Source organism: Cygnus olor, chromosome 4 (assembly GCF_009769625.2).
Source record: "Cygnus olor isolate bCygOlo1 chromosome 4, bCygOlo1.pri.v2, whole genome shotgun sequence".
Classification (NCBI taxonomy): Eukaryota; Metazoa; Chordata; class Aves; order Anseriformes; family Anatidae; genus Cygnus; species Cygnus olor.
The window spans coordinates 71,659,850-71,680,634 of record NC_049172.1 but is presented as its reverse complement, the minus strand read 5'-3'; the positions used below and the strand labels follow the sequence as shown (position 1 = coordinate 71,680,634).

The window sequence follows — 20,785 nt, the reverse complement described above, 5'->3', positions numbered from 1 at the left end:
AGGTTGCCAAAGAGCTCTGTGACCTAACCAAGCCGTTCTTTCTACACTCGGTCTTTCACTACACAGCAGTAATTGCACGTGTGCTTTTCCTGCTAAAGGAACTCTTTAAGGAAACTCTCTCAAATCATTTTCTCTCTCACAATTGCCTGTCTTGAGGCTCTACATACCTACCACCCCTGCCTGAAGGGCTGCTTTGCCCTATCCTCTCTACTGCTACATGACCCCAAATTCTTTCTTCATAGTCACTCTTACTCAAGCTGCCTCATACCTGGGTCCAGAAGCCTGTTTTCAAGAACCTTTTCCGCCAGTGAACAGCAGCTCTTTTTAAAATTTGAGATTGATTACCTGCAATCAGCAGCAAATTCTGCAGCACCTGGCACAATACAGAGGATGAACAATTCTATCTATGCCTTAAAAGCAGTAGCTCAGAGTCAACCCTTCTCTCTAACCACTAAGAGATACTGCAGAATACAAAAATATCCAAAAAAAAGGACACCCCCCTCCAACGTAGTATCTGATCAAAAAGACTTCTACATTTTGGAAGAGGTCAGTTTGTCAGAGCCAGAATTTATAGGAGGTATCACTTCAACTGAACTCTGCCGAGAAAAGTTTACCATAGCTTCAAATCAGGGTGGCAACTTTTTTTTTTTTTTGGCATCCAACTGAGTGAGCAATCATACACTTGTCTTTGAGCAGCGAAAATTTAGACACTAAACTTTCCTTCCTGCCCAGGGCATTAAAACTCTCCTCCGTTTCCCTTACACACACCAGCCAGGGCTATAAACAACCAAAGAAGAAATCAAAACATTTTGCTCCTTTGAAATCAACTCCAGAACTGACATGCTGACATGTTTATTTTGTTGTTTTTTGCCTTTTTTTTTTAAGCAGAGTGTATTTGTTGTATGTATGCTAACAGATGCATTACCTGCTACTAAAAATACACACATACACCCTTTGTTCCATGATTTCCCCCCCAGATTTCATCCCTCCAAAGCTGTTTTGATATTCTAGTCTGTATCTGTCACCCTAGCTATCGACACACCAACTCCAAAGGCCTGAAAGCATTCCAGTTCACGTGAAGAACAGAGTTTTCAGGTTCCAAGTAGCCCAGGGCAGGACCCCACAACAAGCATTTCTGAGATATTTGAAGTCTTTCCTTCCCCTTTTGAAGGTACTAATACATATATAATACAGTTCTTTTTTTTTTTCTTCTATTCCAAACCTTGGAGTGACCGGTAAAACGACGTGACGTTTACGTAACATCTGCGCCACCCAGCATGCAGAAGAGGCAGACAATTTTCTAAGCTGCTTTGCTTCTGTCACGTAGTTATAACAATAACCAAAACCAAACAACACACACTCATAAGTTTAAGAGCCATTCTACTCTGAGGAGTGATTGTTAGCTCTCATTTGCTACAGAGGGATTCTGATGTGACCAAAGAGCTCTGTAATACACTGTGAGGTTAGCCCTGTCTGCACCGATGGAGCTCTAGAAGCAGCTGCCCCACCAGTAACATCTCTGGCCTGTCCTCAGTAGGGCTGGATTCACAGCTGCTTCAAACAGACCTACTGGAAATTGGTCCTCCGCTTTTAGACAGAGGAGAAAGCTTTTTTTTTCTTAAACCGACTTGACAGGCAACGTTAGCTCCATAATGCACAAACAACAAAACAGGAGCAAAACAACCTACCAGAATCTGTGCAGTCAACAGGAAAGCTTTATTTTACTTGCATGCTAAAAATAGACTTGTCAGCTGCCTGCCGCTGTAGCTTTTTTTTTTTTTTTAAACACTTCATTTCATAACAGCACTACACTTTCTCTGTAACGCGAAAACAGTATTTCTGACAGAGAAGGGTAGAACTATGGTTTCCCCCCACCATGAGCAAAGAGCTGATAAAACTAGTCCATGCTAGATCCTAGCCTCCCTCTGAGAACAGAGGGCAACACTCAAGTCTTAAATGGTGTTACCAAATGCTTGCAATGTATTTTCACACGGGTCAAAAACTTGAAGTTTCACGTAAAGTTATTAAGATAGAGATATTTTAACACAACTGGCTCTTACTGTGTGGTTCGATAGTAGACATAACTTCCTTTTCAGATATTACTAGCTGACAGAAGTGGTCTCCGATGTTGGCTAGGATGTACTTCGCTGTGTCGAGATCCAGACCCACAACATTTTTTGATAAAGGCAGCCACAAGCTAATAGCCTCAGGGTCATACTTGTTCGGAGTTAAGAAGCCTTCCTCACGCAGTAACCCATGCTTATTGAACTGCAACCTGTAGAAACAGGGGGTAGGGGGAAAGAGAAAAACCCATTACTTCAAATATTTCATTATTTCGCATTCATTCCAATGAGTCAATGTCTATACTGTAAACGTGTACACCGTATGTCAAGGAGTTGAACACTTAATGATTGCAAAAGACATGAATAAATATAGTTGTCATAAGTGCTAGACATGTTTAATATACTGCTCATTTAAAGAAAAGGAAAAGGAGACTCATAACAGTTTCTGTAGTAAGGTAGGCTTCCTAAAGACTTTGTTTAATCACCCAAAATTATCAGGTTAACATCATTTTAAAAATTGTGTTTGCTCTAAGGATCATGTCCAGAGGAAACAACAGTAAGAGATTCATCTAGAACCAGGTACAACTCATAAATTAGAACACAAGCGTTACTTAAAAATACCAAATATTTAAGTAACCATTGGTTTCGAAGCAGCTGCCAAAAAGTTTCAAAGAACCCATCTCTTTTCTACAGCGAAGTTTGAAGATATATCCTCCAGCGACTCTGACAGGCAGAAAGAATGAGATCTGCAATTGTTAGTAGGTTATTAAATAAAACAAGTGATCTAGAGTTATGCTTATGTCTTCAGGAACCTTTTTATTAAGTGCTATAGCAGGAAGTTGACTTCTGATGACACCTGCTCGCTATATCACTGTGAGTGGCTAGAAAACATGCTGGTAACTGATATTACAAAGAACAGCAGTTTTCAGAGACTGCAGATTTCATATTCAATAAACATGGATTGTTCCATTGGCTTTGCCTTCCAAACTGAAGGATTCAGCTGCAGTCCAAGTTTGAATTTTTTACTCTGAGAAGATGAACTAACATGGCCTGTTGTTACACACGTTTGAGCATTTCAACTAATGTCACAATTATCGCAAGACTTACTACAGTAAGTCTCTACCTGAGGATAAATCACAGATTAGTAATGCATCTTTATGTTTTTTAAGCTTTTAGCTACATGTCCTGTTGTTTGGGTGTTGGAGAAGAGAGAAAGAAACCTCAAGAAACGAACAAAATGAAAACGAACATTTTCTCGCCAATAAATTGTCTGTAACCTTTCCACTTCCAAGTTCTCTCTCTTCAAAAGCTCTTCAGGCACATAGCTTTTTTCTTCTACCTAGAGACCCCCAAAATAAACCCATTCCTCTGAAAATCAGAAGTAAAGCTAAGGATTTGTAAGCTTTCTGTCTCCCTTGGGGTAGCTGGTATTTGTTTTTCTTCTCTTATATAAGAAGTGTTACTTTTTCCCTACATAACACAGCCCATATCTCAAAACTTAAATGGGTGGGGGGAAAATAAGTAGAAGCATGCAACATCTGGACTCGAGATCAAACAGTTCATGGAAAAAATTTACACAACTTGAAAACAAAGGAAAAGACACATTAAAAACAGCCAAACACAACAGTTTGACAACATCCACCCTGGGCTTACAGATGTGCTTCAAATAACAGCTTAAGGAACCCTTTCAAAAAGGGTTTTATGGTGGCTTAAGAACTAAAGAGAGAAAACAACCAGGAGCCTTGACTGTTCAGCTCAGAAAAATAAATAAAAAAAATCAGGCTCATAGGGGAAGATCTGAAGCTGCAGATCAGGTTTGGAGAAAGCAAACAGCACTCAGCAGTCACCGGGTTTTCCTCAAAGTTGCCTTGCTTCCCCTCCCTACCTGCTCCTTGAAACCCAGTAAGCACGCTGATTAAACGTTTTTATAGCAAGCCTAAAGAAACAAACTCCCGAGCATGAAGTGGAAAAAAGAATGGAGCAGCACAACACTAAACCAGGGCTTTGCCCATCACTGTTCTATTCTTCTGGGCTGAAAGGACACAGTCACTTACTGTAACTCTTTCCCAGCTGTAAATGTGTCTTAACATTTCACGTGTCCCACTGCTGAACCCTGGGAGACACGCACGGAGTCTAACCTCTCGATAGCACCTCCAACACTACCAAGCCGAAGCACTCGAACTAAACTCCAGTTATCCCACTGGCATTCAGCCCAGAACAGCAAAACAAACAGCTCAAACTCCTGCCAAAATATTTTCTATTCAAATGAAGTTGTTGTAAGATTTTTAAGTGCTAGAAAAACACACGCAACCTCTCCTTGGTTAGGTATCCTGGCCTTACAGCTTAACAGCTACACGCTGACAGCCAGCAGTTTTAAATCAGAGCCCTAAACGGGAACACGTCAACCACAAAGCTGTTCTTCACCTGGCCCAGAAAAAGAAGATCCCTGTTACAGCTAACAGCGAGCACTCAACAGCCCTCCTTTCAGAGGAAAAACAAGGCGACAGATGCCCAACTCCTACAAGTGACTTGTTCACATTTAAATAATACCGAGACCTATAAGTGAATATTTCTCTTACCTTCTAAAGTGAAAGAATCGACAGAAGACAGTGGACTCCCTCTGATCTTTGTTCTTTCGGTAACTGTCCAAACGGCATTCCCTGCATTTATGCAGGTGAGGGGCGATATTATTGCAGGAGCCATCCTGTACAAACGCCTCTCCGCTCTGCTGCAGCTTCTTCACTTTAGAAGCATCTGCTAAAATTGACTTGCGAACAATGACTGTGGGGAAGAGCAGTGAAAATTACACAACCTTTACTAATTAGTTCATCATATAAAGGTGCAAGCAAAGGTCTTCTCATGAAGCAGACCTATGTCAACCTTTCCTATGCATGTCACATTACACTGAAACAAAGTAATCGTAAAGTATTTGCTGTCTGCAGAAACTTTATATGGGTCTCCACCTTGAGAGTCAAGTCATACAGCCTGGGGACCCAACCTTAACAAACCCATTCACCCCTCACAGAAAACTATTCTGAAAGAGCGGCTGCTTTCAACAAAAGTACTTCTTCCACTATCAGGGCTTGAGTACCTGAGCATGGAATAGACTTCAAAAGTACCGAGGACAGGAGTACAACCCATCCGTTTAGTAACCGTCCAGGTGCAATGGATTTCAGCATCTCACCGTAAGAGATGCCAAACATCTCTCTTCCTCCCACGCCGCAGGTGAGACCCAGCAGTGACCGCTTGGCTGGCTGCCCACCCACGGTAGTTAAGGAACAGCACGTGGTAACACGAGACCAAGCAACATGAGATTGGAAAGGAGGAGGTGGGCGTGCAGGGAGATTCCCAGAAGCCAGGACGATCAGCTGCACCATCTGACGCACAGCACAGACACATTTAAGGAGCTGGACTCCTGGTGAGAGCTACAGCAATTCTCATCCTGCCACTTGTGGAAAACTTGGAGCTCAGCAAGTGGAACCAGGCCACAAATAACACAAAGTGGCCTTTTTTTTTTTTTTTTAATTTTTCTTCTTGACAAGTTATTAAAGGAAAGTCCCTTTTGAACAAAGCTTTGTTGAGAACATCCACTTCTCATTGCATTTACAAAATTTAGGGCCACAGCTAAAAAAGCAGTCTCATTACACCATCAGCTTCTGCATCCCAAACAGAACCGTGTTCCTGTAACCTGTTTTGCCATTCTGTTCTTGGAGATATTTAAAAAAAACTACTTTATTTCTAGGAATTATTAGTCCTTTTTTCCTTTTTCAGGAAAAAACATTTGTTTTATTGTATTCACCTTGTAAAAGAACCCACAAATGACTCAAATTCCAGATCACTCACTCGCTCAGTCTAAATTACTATTTTTGTGTACGTTACAAAGGACATACTTGTTTTTGTGTGACTTCACACAACAAGGAATTTCAAATGACAGGAAGTTTTAAAAAATACTTGCCGTTATCCTGGACCTTGGCACTTCCAGTCCAAAAGTTTTCATTTTCACTTCTCTCAAAAAGAGCCTCATTTGAATTTCTCCTAATAAAGCATTCCATGTCTGTGTGTTCATCAATCTTGTTTCCTTTTTGGCTGTTCTGGCTATTACAGTTGCTTTGCGATTTAACTCCAGACTCAGGAAAAGAGAGAAGATGAGCATCGGAGGTTGAGGGCCTACAATCTAAAGTCCTCTGCAGTTCAACAGTGCTATTGACTCTTGGTATTGCTATGGGAGAGTTAAGGTGTTGCAACTGCTTTGCAGAAATGCATTCTTTTGGAAAGTTTGTTGTGGGCTTCATTAGAGGTTCATTTACATTTTTCAAGCTGGCTTCTTTTCCGTTAGCTGAATCAGTCAAAGATGAAGATCTTGAGGTTGTCAAAGAGGTATATTTACCATTCTGATCATTAGGATTTTGCGTTTGTTCTTTAGATATATACGTCACTTTTGGAAAGGCTATCAGTTCGTCCTTCGATGGTTTAACTCCAGCATTAAGACAAGAAGGATGAGTTTCTGGTAAGCTCCGTCTACATGTGCTGAAACATAACATGAAATACTTAGAGAAGTAGGTGTCAAACGAACCACAGCATCAGCTCCTCAAATCCAGTCACGTTTAGATCTTGAAAGAAGAAATTTAATCATATACTTTTGATTCTGACATTTGAAGACGTAAAACTGTGTGAAGTTCAATAGATTTGCGCCTGATTTTTGTTTATTATTTTTTAAGAGCTGAAACCAAATGATAGAACTGTACAAGCATAGATGCACACACGTTTAGCTACCGCAGCTACTCCACTACCTTCTCACAGCTACAATTACTTTCATTTTCTCCATGTAACTGTATAACCAAATGCATTTCACTTGCACGCCTGTATTAGAAGGCTCCGATACTCAAGAAACTTCGGCAGGGACCGTGCTTCTGGCTGACACTACAAGACAGTAAAACTGCTCCCCCACAAAAAGAGCAGATGAAAAGTCACGTTTTCTGCAAGCCAACACCACTTCTTGTAAAGGAAACACAAGTTTTGTGTATCAGCTATCACACTGTTTGTACTATATACATTAATCTTTGTGACAGAACCGCGGGTAAAGGCACAACATTCTAACCTTCAAATTCTGCTTTTGGAAAGGAGCTGTGGTTTACACTCAGGAAAGAACAGTTACACGCTACAGTACAGTCCCCACACTTGCTCTAGTCAGAAAGTTGAATAAAGCACAGCTTTCGTTTCAGACCCCAACTGCCTTTCCTCCTGTCACAGCTGCTGTAGCAATTTGTATTTCTGAAACACTGATCTGATCGAAAAATGCTTTGACCATGACTCTGAGTTAGCTTTATCATAGAAATGCAGCATCAGCTCAAATTTGCACAAGGGAAGTTTCGAGTGGTAAACTCAGTACTGGAAGGTTTTAAGCCCCATTGGATGTTTTCTGGGCTCCAACAGATAAATAAGTTTAGAGCCAACAAATACCTGTTGAACAGAAAAGTAATTGAGGGCCTGTACTTAATCTGCAAGCAGCTAGCCTATAAGACACCTGCCTGAAGGTGTCCTGTTTTGTTTTTTTTGGGAAGGCAGGTGGGGGACATGTCTGACAAAAAGTAGACACCGGACTCCTGTACTTCCCATCGGTCTGTGGATGGGTACAATGACACAGGAACACCAGCTTGCAACACTGAAGGGCAACTACCTCAACGACTTAAAGACAACCCCCCCAACACACATACAGACACATGGCACAAGCAAGAAAATTACATAAAAAGTGCAATTAAGTCTATCACTTTTCTATGCCAACGTTACAGAAGACTTGAGTTACTACAGTTCCTTAGAAATTACTTCCGAGTTTACTCTAAGAACTTGAATTATTTTTGGAGGAGAAAAGTCCATGCAAGTATAAACTGATTCCTTACCCCTGAGGAGTTTCTGCACCAAGATTGGGAGGAGAGTTAGCTGGCAGGGGCAAGCCTTGATGCCTTTGGTCTTTATTAGCAGGAGTACATCCTAGCAATGCTTCACCAAACACTGTTGGTACTGACTGCACATGTCCCTGACTCTGAGAAACCTGTAAGATTTTAACAGTTATAAATACTTAAAACACACACACATACACACAAATACTGCTTTACAGGGTTAAGCTTAAAAAGAAAAGTACATTAATGATCATTTAGAAGCTTGAAGACCATTCCTCACTCCGTCCAAAACACGGAAAGACCTTTTAAACCTTATAGCTTCCAAGAAACACTGTTCCTGTTAATTTGTTCCCCCCTCCTCCCAATTATCATCATAGACTTCAGGTACATGTAACATTAAGGTGGAAAGGAAGATAGAAAGCTCTGCTCTTCCTCGTTACCACCAGTGCAATGATCTTTCGAAGCTGGTTGCAGTGATCAAAATTCAGAAATAGCTTTCAGAGCTCTTCTGAAAATCCCAGAGGAAATTAAAACTGTGAAGTTAGAGTTTACCAAAAATCTGTACGTGAACTTCCCTGCAGTGAGCAAGTCTTTGTACCAGGATTCTACAGTGTTAAGCGAAGAGATCTTGTGCTGATTAAGTAACCAGCTTTGTAAAGCTACAGTGCTTTTAGGAATACAACGGGCCTATCGAATTAGCAAGAGTCCTTAGAAACAGTTGTTTTCCATGAGACTCCCTCCTCAGCTCTCAAACCCATAGCCCACTCCCACATGCTCAACTTACTGCTGGAAGTTACACTAGGCTCATTAACATCAACTCTAAAATATTTCCTTTCTGCTTTGTACAACACAGCTGTCAGACATCAAGGCAAGCTCTCAGAAGAACCTTGGAATTTATTAACTCCACATTACAAGTCAGAGTACTATCACACAGCAAGTTTAAAAAACAAGTTACAGCTTCAGCTTGCCAATCCAACATATTCACTCCACCAAAATCAAAGAAATAGAGCTTATTTTCCTTATCCAAGTACACTCACTCGCAACTATTTGCTCAAAATGCTTACAAGGCATGTCCCGAAGAGTAAAAAAGTGATAAAAGATCCAGTCCTTAGAAGGAAGGCAGACCAGAAAAGCAGAACTAAATAAACAGCAGCACCGCTTTAAGGAAAAACAAGCCATGAATTCAGATCATGGTAACTCTGCTGTAGTACATTTGGAATATGAAATAAAGACTGGCTTTGTATGCACTGAGCGAGCGGCTCAATGGCTGAATATGCAGAAAGCTCAAGAATGGCAAATTGAGTGCCTGAAAGACACTGAAGGTACTCAGGCATGAGCTATAGCAACAACATAAGCAGAGTATGATTGCAGTGCGTGAGCTACTTCATGCTGATTTGGGGCACAAACACTCTTCCTCCTCAGTACATACAAGATGGACCACTCTAGTCATTGAGGAATCTTATCTTGTACTTGCTACCTCCCTGCTGCATCCTTGCAAAGCTGTTGAAGATTTCTAATAATGATATCCAGGCATTAACTAAATCTACATATTGACTCAGCACAGGATTGACTGCACAGAAGCCAATAATCAAAATACGAAACAAAAACAAATAAAAACATCCACTACTACCACCACTGAAGAGCTTCCATGAGACTAGCCCCACCTAAAATGCAATTTTTGAAGCACCAGGGCAAAAGCATAGGGTAAGTCTGAAGTGGTGTTCTTTAGTCAAGCCAGTATTTTTCATTTACATTTCTATACTGCAGTTATTCAGATCTTCTCTTGGCCTTTCAGAGAGTTTTCTTACAAAAATCACTGAATCATCTAGGTTGGACGAGACCTCCAAGATCACCTAGTCCAACCTCTGAAGGTTAGGACAGATACCTCCCAGGTCACTCACAAAATAAAATAAATATTGACATGCAGGTACCCATATTCCCTTTTTGTACTGACACAACACTCTTCCAGACCACTGTCTGCGTAGCTTGAATCCTCAAAGCATGCAAGTGTCGCTAGAGTTTTGGGACTTACGTACAAAACTAAATAGTTAAAATGAATGCAAAAAGCAAAGGCTGCGCACCTGAGAACCGCCTTGTGTTTAATTGCACTACAGAATACGTGACTAGGCAAGCTGATACCTGAGCACAAGGAGGCGGCAAAAAATTCAGAAAAAGAAAACCTGAACGTCAAGGTTTAGTAGCTTTTTCTCTGATTACTGCAAGGCGAGATGTTTTTACCCGTGCCTAGACAAGTTTCAGTGAACACAACATATCCTCCCAGGGATTAGGTTCATTATTCCACTTCTATACCTAATCCTTATTTAAGGCCATTCTGAGAAATGGCATGACTCAGTTATATAACACAGACACACGCAACACAGTAAGACATTACCTCGGGAGAAGATTTTGTGTGTTTAGCATCAACACTTCCACTATTCTCTGTGGATTTCCTTTTCACGCCCCCAATTTTTTTAGATTTATCTGGAATGGAAAGTCATCAAGATTAGTCCATTTTAGCACAAATTTCCAACTCGGTATCTGAAGTACAAACAATAACAGCTCTTACCACATCTCCCATTATTGTCATATATGATTTCGACGTGAATTAACTCTGGATCAAGAGTTTTTAAAGCTGGAATCTTGGAAAGGAACAAAAAACACGGGAGTCAGATGTGAAAGTTACAGTTTGAATGTATTTATCTTAGGTGTTATGGTATAGGCTATGCTTAGATACTTGACATTTGTTAGTTGACAGCTCTACCAGCAGCGTGAAGTAATACAGAAACACTTTGCGGTAGCAGATTGCACTGCACCACATTGATCCCTACTTTCTCCTAGCTTAAAACATAAAGGACAGAATTACAGATGGTGCTGGTGGGGGTACAACTAGAAGACCCCAGCTGTTCCCCCAGCTCCATTTGTAAACCCACCTCAGCCGGTTCTTACCTCCTCACAGTTGACTTCTAGAGTTCGTGTAGCTGGATTACCATTCACAACAACTGCTGTGAACCACTGGGTAGACGGATCCAGGCTATAAATTCTAATTTTCGAACCAATGATATTTTTTCCACCTTAAAAATTGAAAAAACAAATGCTTAAGAAAAAGGGTGCACGCAGACCATCACGTTATCCACATATCAACATGAATTTGCCAACGGTACTGGATGCAAGATGAGTAAGTAAAACAAACGGAGAACCTTGAGACAACTTCCGCGTAGCTGAGAGAGGAAAATAAAACCATGATAAAACTATGTTCCAGCTATCTGCTTCTCTCAAATAGTTCAATTAAGCTTTCTGGCTGTTCAGACATGCAGCAGAAGCCAGGCCGACCTCCAAATTTCAGACAGTAAGACAGATCAATGGACAAGGAAGCAGAGATTCTCTGATTAGATGGGGAATTTTCCCCTCTTTACAGTATTGGAAATGACAACTAAGCCGTAATATTTTCCTTTCCACAAAAGCAAGATGTTTCTTGCATAAGCAAACACGACTAACAAAGACACTTGTATGTATCAGTAAGCAAGAATTTGAGGCCAGCAAATCTAAAGATAACAATTTCAATTTGACTAATTAGCAGCCTCTGTGTAAAGCTTTGAAAGTTTAAAAAAATCACTACTTGAAAACAGCAAGTAACTCCCAGTAATTTCAGAGAGAATTGCTCCACATTTGATCTCTCTTTCGCAAGTGTCAGGGCACCTATACATGCCTAAATTGTGCACTCACTCTTACAACAGAAAGACTTAACACTGAATTCTCCACAATTCCTCACATTTTCCATTCATTGCTGCAAAAGCAGAATCAGTATTTTTTCTCCTATAAAAAAGCTTTCATTCCTAGAACAGATTGTTATAATTTATACCATCAGCGCAAAGATTTCCCTTTTGATTTCAGTATTTATTGATGAAGTTTTCTGCTACAGAGCACGCTCATACCTTGTACCAAGCGTGTTTCATCTAAGTGTTTCTTCACCAAAGCCTGAATTTCCTCATTAACATTTTGATCGTCCTTAAGATGAAGCCTGGAACTGTCCACATCCTATTTAGAAGCAAAATACAGAAGTTGGTATTAAAGATAAAGCTTTTGATTAACAAAAAGGCGTGAGTACTTAGAAACAAGATAGCAGCAATTCATACAAGTCCAACAAGTTTCTCATTATTCCGTGTTCCTTCAGTTCCCAGGATATCATATTTATTAAACCAGACATCGCTTCCTTACCGCTAACCTGGAACAACGATCAACAAGCCAGCCTGGAGGGAGCTCTCCAGATCCACTTTAATATTGCTCTAACAAACAAACAATCTAGCTTGGTTTTACTACATCGCTAATGAGAACTAAGTTTAACCAAACTATGTTTTAATTTAGGATTAGGTTCTTAGAACCAGCGGATACACATTTTATAGTAGTCCCAAACAGTTGTAAATGCAGACACTTTGAGTTTTACATTTCTATTTATGTTATGGCAATAGCGCCTGGATCCAGTGCAAGGCAAGACACCATTATACATTATTAAACGTTCATAAGAATGAAAACAGAGGCAGCTACATCTAAATTGTTCATAATTGTTTAGCACCATGTATTTACATCCCCTCCTATTTTTTTTTTTTTTTAAACTAAAACAAGCTCCTCAACAATATTTAAAATTCCTAAATCGGAAGTTGAGAGTGAGTTTTTAACAATGGTTCAGAGCACCAGGAAAAAAAAAAATTACTTTTTTTTTTTTTTTTTTTTAAATATCCAAAGCACTGCTCTGGTATTTGTAAGAAGCAGAAGGCTCGAGAGCCAGCAGTGAAAGAACTGTTATTCAAGATGCCAGAAAATTAGCTTTCTCCATTGCAATATTGAGATGAGGCTTCCATATAAAGAAATCTTTACTTGCTTTTTGAGCCAACGCAGGCAAGCTGACAATCTGCAACTCGCATTTAGTTTTAAGACGGTTTTTTGTTAGTTCCTCAGAATAAGTGGTCTACTTGCTGACCGGTAACAAGTTAAAGTAGTAGAACATTAATGGTGGCACTACTAGCGGGCTCTACTTGTGACATCTACTACTAATTTCATTCAGGGTTTCATGGGTCTTTTCTAGAAAGGTCGAATCCTTTCCCAGCAGCAGATCCTATTCCTCGTAACGCCTGACCAGTCAGTCACGCAGGGCAATTGTTTCAGCCTGCCTCTGCCTAATTTTCACTAACAAATTTTCCTCCTGGTGCTCAACAAAGGCATTATAATTCAACCACCTCATTTACATCCTGCCCACTTCCACAATGGCTTCAGATTAGAAGGCATGTGTTTCCATTGAGTAGCAAGATTTATTCCAGACATCTCTGCGATTCCTTTCACAGCAATGGCAGTCATGGTCACAAAAGGGAAACATTCCAGATTATCCCCTGCCAACAACATGATGCAACTGCTGCCACCTGAGCTGAATCTCTCTCCTGCTACGCTCCCTCATCCAGCTGTCTTATGTGTGTCCTGGACACACACATCACACCCAGAACCGATGTTTATGAGTTGTGGCAATACACACCTACTCCAAGTTTTTACCCGTCTAAAGCCTTGCATTTAGAATACATTAACTTCAGATATCTTAAATACCAAGATAAGAAGATTTACATTTCACGTTTATGATGCCATACAAAGTTACCTGGATGGGTGTCAAAAGGTCTTTAGAAAGAAAAACACATCTCTCTTCGCCCAGATAGCGCACCGAAACCATTGATCCCAAACCAGCTTTGTCCACTAAGGATTTGTAAGTCTAGAAAAGTGATAAGCATTTTCTTAGAAGTAGAGTAAGATCTCATCATGTCTCATGTTCGTCTTAATTAAAATAATCTTAGTTTTGCATCTGTTACCCTGGTAAGGTCTCCCATCTACATGTGACTCTTGAAACAAAGTAAGTGTCTAATAAACTTTCTCATACAAGCCTAACGAAGAAGTTACTGGGTTATACTCGAAATTCATTTCATTTATTAGAAAGAGTAAAGAATTGACTTCAGGTGGCTGTCATTAACAGTCATTACCCACTCATCCCAACATGAATAATTTACTAGCATGAGGAGTTCCAACTGGGGACACGTTCATGAAAACCCCTCCTCACGGTAGGGCAGGGAGATATCTAGAAAAGCACCGCAGGGCTGCTGCAGGGCTTGCAGGTGAGTTCTCAAAGCTCACGCACCACTGATAACATACCAAACCCTTAGTTTAGGCACGTATGATGACTTAGAGAGCCTCAGAGTTATACTGCTCCAGTCCAACGATGTTGTCTTCAGGTAAACCAAAGGCTTTAAGAGCAGCCATGAAACAAAGACTTCCTCAAGAAGCTTCTGAGCTCATCTTAATATGCGCAAGATTAAATTTTGTCTAGCCCTTCAGCTAACAGACCTGAGTGGGTACTTATGTGGAGCCTGGAACATCACAAGCAGCAAGAATAACTCCTCTATATGCATCTTTTTATGCCCCATTTAAAAAGAAGAGAAAAAAATCATTCTGATAGAGTATGTGTGTGGGTTTCTGAAGGACTGGTCATGCAAAGAAAGATTTTCTTTCCCTTTGCTGCTTTAAATTCAGTTACAACAGCACTAGGAAAGGGGCAGTATCACTGTAAGAACAAAAGCAGTCGCTCCAGGAGCTACTGGGCATTACAAGTTTTGCAACGCCATTCTATTTGTCGGTAACATACTCTCCTGTACACTCAAATCAATTGCTGTAATCAAAATTTAAATAAATAAATCCCCACGTGCCTTTTGTGACCTTTCTTTCATCCCTTCACTGGTAGGAAAGGGGGGAAAAACATCTTTGCCAAGGTAAGTTCCAACATCGTGCTTTACTTTATCCTACCTCACTCCTACAATGCGCCACCTAACAGGTACACTGCATGAACTGACCCCTTAAACACTCCAGGGAAGGAAACCTCCTGCATAAAATGGAGGTGAGAACTGTTCAGATGCACGTAAAGAGACAACAGCTAAGTTGAAATAAGCAGGATTTCAGAACATCGTATCAGCAAGATCTAGTAGTAGATATATTGATATTACTGCAAGGGGAAGGAAATAAAGCTAAGGACTCCTCTCTCCACTTCTTCTCCCACCCTGTTTAGCTCTATATCCAACCAGTATCTGTTTAGACAAACCTCAGCTAAAACACAGCAATATGAATTACCCTGTGCACGTTATGCCCAGCAAAGTTAAGAGTATTAAACATGGCCTACAACTTCATCATAATTAAAGTACGGCAAATTTACATCTTTGTTTGTTTCACAACTACCCTAGGAGTAGCAACATCCAAAGCAGTCAAGTAAAACTATACTGGCTGAATATATCAGCAAAGACAAATCCTCTGTTCACCTCCACTGGCTGATCTGCACTGCCAGCCATGCGTGGCACTTGCGGGAAGCTTAGATTTCTGGCTTGGAAACTGTAGCTCAGGTTTTTATACGCACAAAAACTAGATCGCGCAAGTGATCCGTGGCAGACAGCCATCACGTAAGAGTCATTCAAATTATTTTTGTCTCAGATCATGAATTACTGAAGAATTAGCAGTACTTGAGGCAAAGTACAAAGAACCTAAGATAAAAGTACAGGCTATCCTTAGAAACCTTAGAATTTGTTCTTTTTCTCTCTATTCTTAACCATAATGTCATGAAACAAGAAACAGAAGGAATCAGCATGGTACAGAACAGTAGCTTGGGAGGGAAGCAATGTCATAAGAACACATCCCTGCATCTCTAGGCACAACATAGCGACTCTGAACGCCGACAAGCTCTGTCTACCTCTAGCTGTACCAAGAGTTTTACCCTCCCTTCACTTTACACATGCGGGTGCACGACACGAGCAAAGCTGTACTTGAGAAGCCCCCACTTGTAGCGAGCAGAAAGCCTTGTGCTTAGAAGATGGCCACGCAGAGCCCAAACGAGTCAGGCCAACCGTGTACTTGCCATTGCAGGCCACTGGATAGGCGTTACAGAACTGCCTTGAGTTTTTCTTTCGGCCAGCACCAGCTTTTGCTCCACCAGGAATGCTTTCATCTTATGGCAGTAGACCTCTATCCATCTTCTTTTTTCCCATGACTCATCATCAAATTCCACACAAATCTACAAAAGGAAGAGACGTAAATAACTTAATATTCCGTCACATACAAGATAAACATGATAAACAACAATTTCTTCTAAAAAATTAATTAGAAACACAATGAAAACAAGAATATTGCCCTTCTGTCATACAATTAAGCGATCGCTAAAGCATCCTAGACTGACTTAGTATTTTATAAGCGTAGTTAAGGTTAACTGGCTCGTCATCATTACCGTCACACAAAACATTCCCATTCCTATTTAACTCGATGACCTTCCCATCTCAAAAAGCCCTCTATTGATCAAGGCCAGTTAACTGGGTTGGTTGGCCCACCAGTGTTTACAGTCAGGGAAAAAAAGCAAACAAGCAAAAACAACCTTTAAAGGACCGCGTAGTACAGTAGCACATGCATTTTCCACTAAATTGAGGGTGTCTGATGACTTGTTTTTCCAGAAATATTTTCAGAATAAGAGTCCCAAAGAATATCTTCAGTTATTTTATTGGAAGCCCAAGTGAGAGTAAGCCAGTAAAGGAGGTGAAATTATACAGCGTGGTCGTTTCCTGCCTGCTTTTAATTGGTATTCATCTCTACAAATCTCTGAAGCACGTATACAAACTTTTCAAGAGGAAAGCAGTTGTCACTATGTGATGAAAACATAGTTTCTCGGCCAATTTCTTTGAGGTGGCATTGCCATTCTTTGATAAGCAACATAGAGATGATCAAAAGATTGGGAAAAAAACACATATAAAACCCTGCCTGACTACAGGGATTTAAATAACTCGGTAGAGAACGACACCTTCAGAGATCTCTCCTCCCTCCCATAAAATATCACTGTCCTAAATATAGCACCTAACTCGTTTACCCTACAAGTGGAGAAGCCTTAATTGAGCGAATCTTAGAAACTTCCCCTTGCGTTCAGCTTCCCTGCGAGGGGAGAGGCAAGGAAGAGCACGCACGCCGAGTGGCGTTATCGCAGGCAGGAACTGCAGACCTGACGGGTGCAGAACCGAATTTAGTCATTCTGAAGTTCACGGAAACGGTGAAAGAGATAAGCAAACAGCACAACTACCAGAACCAGAATGGCTTGTTTTGGTTGGAGTATCAACACTGCACAAACAGGAAAATACGGCTGAGAAAAGGCTTTCCAACATCACCGGCAACCGTTCCTTTCTGTAGCTCGCTCCTGACGTTCTATGAGAAGCAAGGTGGGAAAGATTAAGGATTTCTACCCTTCTGGATGCTTTTTTCAACCCATCACTATTTCGGGTGTTCCTAGACATTCCTCTTCCTTGCGACAGAGGAAAGGAGGCAGCACGTATTTTGGTACGAGAAGTTCTTTATGCCTCGATTGTCTGCTTCACAACTTCCTCTACGCTTTTACCAGAGAACGCACGAAGGTAATTGCTTCTGGCAGCACCGTGACCAGCTACAAGGCGCACAGCGGGGCGCTGAAGTCCCCGAGAGCACCTGCTCCTCCTCCCTTTTAGTCCCAGAGAAGGCCCCGAAGAAGTTTTCTGCAACAACATCTTCCTCCACACACCAAGTAAGGGATGGGCACGGCCCCGTGGGGCAAGCTCCACCCCAGGTACACGCACGGGACGAGAAGCTCAGCCTCCGACAACTCGGGACTCTCCACAACACACCCCAAAGTTTGCCCGTTCAAGAAATAAATGTAAAGCTGAGCCTTCTTCTTGTTCAGAAAGGTGCTTCCTCGGTTAACCAGAGGTCGCAGAACTCTCCCCATTAAAAAAAAGAAAGGAAACAATTTTAATGGGAAGACTTGGTGTCACGGGACAGCCTGCCCAGATCCCCTGCAGAAACAAACAGGAGTACCAAGATTGTGTTACTGTAATGGAGTTTTGGCCTTAGCAAATACTTTATATCCTAAAAATACTTTTAGACGTGCTTGGATAGCTTTCCTGGCTACAGTTCCTAAAGAGGTGCTTACGAGCTTCTGTCAGTCTCCCAATTTCCCCCCAGAACACACAGTTAATGAATTACACCAAGCCTGCAATAATTGATGGTGCACAGAAGCAGCCCACCAGTAACCATCATTAAGACACAGCCACCACGCAAAAAGAGCCTGAGGAGCCTCCAACCCCCCACACACATTTGCTACATCTGCGGCACTGATTGAAGACAATAGAAACATTTGTTCCTTATCACCTTCTCCAAAGAAGAAGAAAGAAGAGCCACCACTCCAAAAAGGAGCATTTCGGTTCCGTAAGCAGCTCCGGGGAAGAAAATTGTTTACAAACAAGGTCTCCAACCATCCTTGGGAAACACGCAAACAGAAAATCTCTGCAAATGGGTTACAACAAAAAGTTCTGAAAGCGCTGGTGGAACGCAACCCATCTCCAATTAGTTTGGGGCCATTTCCGGCAACAGCGCGAGCACCTCGGGGACTTTAGCCGGGGGTGCACATGTCTGCCGGCGTGCCAGCCGGGCAGGAGGCTCACTGGGTCAGGTCTTCTTCTTCCAGCGACCTCTCCCCCAAAAGCAGGGGGTGTTTATGGGGTGCGACACCCCGCGTGCCTCGTACCCAGAGGCACGCAGCGGGTCTCCAGGCGGCGAGGCGAGCAGCCTGGCCTCCCGAAGGCCTCTGGGCCAGCTCCCCATTACCTTAAGGTCTGGCTTGGATATGTCGGTGTGCGAGACGGCGCGGATCCTGCCCGCCTTCCAGGGCCATTCCGCCACGCGCTCCGTGTCCCAGGGCCCGTCGTCGTCGCCGAGCAGGCTGAGGAAGCGCTTGCCCACCAGCAGCGACCAGCTGCCCTCCAGCCTCAGAACCATCTTAACTCATGGGGGGAGGATGGGGCCGAAGAACCGGAGGCAGCGGCCTCCCCCTTCCTCCTCGCAGCCCCCCCTCGTTAATTAAGCAGAGCCGAGGGAACCCCCCCCCCTCAAAGCGGAGGCCCCCGCGGCCTCTTTGTTCCTGCCTCCCCGCTCAGGAGCCTCCCGAACGGGTAAGGAGGCGGCCGGGCTCCCCGCCGAGCGCCCCTCAGCCGAGCCTCGCCCGCTTCCTCCCCTCAGCCTCGCCTCCCCCCCCTCCCCGCCCCCCCGCGGCCTCCACACAGCGCCGAGCGCGATCGCGCCGCTCCCCCTCAGCCGCCGCCGCCGCCGCCGCCGCTCCTTAGCCCCGCCCCCGCCGCGCCGCCCGCTGCGCCCATTGGCTGCCCGTCGCAGAGCCTCCCGCTGCGATTGGTGCGGAGGGGCGGCGCCCGCGGCTCGCTGGCCCCGCCCCCAAACGGTCCCTCGATGTGTGTGGAGGGCTGGTATCCCTCCGCAAAGAGTCCCTCCGGACAACCGCCTCCGCGGAGGGGCTCGGATGGGGCCGAGAGGGAAAACCGGAACACCTGAGGCCGTTTTGCGCCGCGGCGCTTCTATCGGTGCGGCAGCCGAGCCGAGCTTTAACCCACAAGTGCCTTTTTTGGAGCCGGCGGAAGGATCCGTGGCAGGCTGAGGGGCGTGCTGCGGCCCCTTATACGTGCGATCCGCGGCGTACTCAGATATAGCACGGGGGGAGGGGGCACCTGGCGGGCGCCCGTGCGCATGCGCGCGGTGGCAAGGTGCACCTGCGGGGGCGCTGCGGGCCGCCTGCTGCGCATGCGCACAGGGCGCGGGGCACCGCCACCTGCCCACCGGCCGCCCCTGCGCATGCGCGCTGCGGCCCAAGGGCGGGCGGGGGCGCCTCGTGGCCGCCATCTTGTGTGGTGGTTTGGGGCTTGGGGGAATGGGGAAAGGGGGCTCCTGGGCGGCAGGAGCAGGTTCAGGGGGGGAAATTAAGTCTTCTAGAGGTTCCTTAAGGGTGTGGAGAGCTTTTCGGGTGGTTTATGTAGCCATGTTTCAAAGTTAATGGGTTCTGCCACCTCACATCCTCTGTTCCTTTCATGGTGGACCTCCATGCTGTTGTGAAAGGCTGTGGCAAAGGTCATGAAACCAAGAAGTTAAACTGATCAAATGGTGACGAGCAAGCTGTTTGTGTTGTGAAGTAACCTAGCGAGACACAGCACTCATCTTTTACCACAAGACTTTTCTAAATGATGACGTGGGAGGAAGAAGAACAAAAATGAAGTACCCAAGGCAAAGAAGCTATTGAGTCATCCTGCTCGGGGAAAGCAGAGAGCATTCACCTCATGTTTTCTCCTGGTTCCTCTCATGACCAGAAACTTATCAGGCCCCGAACGCCCACCAGCTCTGCTGCGTACAGGTTGGATGATCCTGCCATGGTCAGATCTCTTCCACCATTTTCTCAAGAACATAGCGCTACTTGTGCTAAGTGTTTTCACAGAATCACTAAGGTGGGAAAAGACCTTCAAGATCATCTGGTCCAACCACCAATGACACCACTAACCCATGTCCCCAAGCACCAGGCCCAACCTCTCCTTGAACACCCCCAGGGATGGTGACCCCACCACCTCCATGGGCAACCCGTCCCAATGCCTGACTGCTCTTTCTGAGAAGAAATGTCTCCTCATTTCCAACCTGAACCTCCCCTGGCACAACTTGAGGCCATTCCCTCTAGTCCTATCGCTGGTTATCTGTGAGAAGAGGCCGACCCCCAGCTCTCTACATCTAAAAGCTTTTCCCACCAGTTTGCTGTAGGATTCTCCATTGAACGCTTAATTACTACATTCAAACTCTCACGTATGGCACAAAAATTCCTTGCTCATCATGATGAGGGAATTCCTTTCCTTCGCACTGGGGATCAGGCAGCCCAAATACCCCAGTAACTTTAAGACTTCTTCGGTGATTCCTAGCAGT

General features: G+C 43.5%; 1 protein-coding gene across 1 annotated transcript in view; it reads right to left on the bottom strand.

Annotated features, from left to right (window-relative positions):
* Window positions 1–19,070, bottom strand: part of KDM3A (lysine demethylase 3A) — a 30,508-nt gene extending 11,438 nt beyond the window's left edge. Inside the window, exons 1-11 of the mRNA XM_040556846.1 lie at window positions 18,644–19,070; window positions 15,888–16,043; window positions 13,599–13,709; window positions 11,893–11,995; window positions 10,907–11,031; window positions 10,527–10,599; window positions 10,353–10,441; window positions 7,961–8,112; window positions 6,019–6,590; window positions 4,643–4,844; window positions 2,061–2,275 (exon numbers count right to left, since the gene is read on the bottom strand). Of these exons, the coding sequence (XP_040412780.1) occupies window positions 2,061–2,275; window positions 4,643–4,844; window positions 6,019–6,590; window positions 7,961–8,112; window positions 10,353–10,441; window positions 10,527–10,599; window positions 10,907–11,031; window positions 11,893–11,995; window positions 13,599–13,709; window positions 15,888–16,043; window positions 18,644–18,814 (1,969 nt within the window). The 5' untranslated portion in view covers window positions 18,815–19,070. The remainder of the gene's footprint in view (window positions 1–2,060; window positions 2,276–4,642; window positions 4,845–6,018; window positions 6,591–7,960; window positions 8,113–10,352; window positions 10,442–10,526; window positions 10,600–10,906; window positions 11,032–11,892; window positions 11,996–13,598; window positions 13,710–15,887; window positions 16,044–18,643) is intronic.
* Between the last annotated feature and the right edge of the window lie 1,715 nt (window positions 19,071–20,785).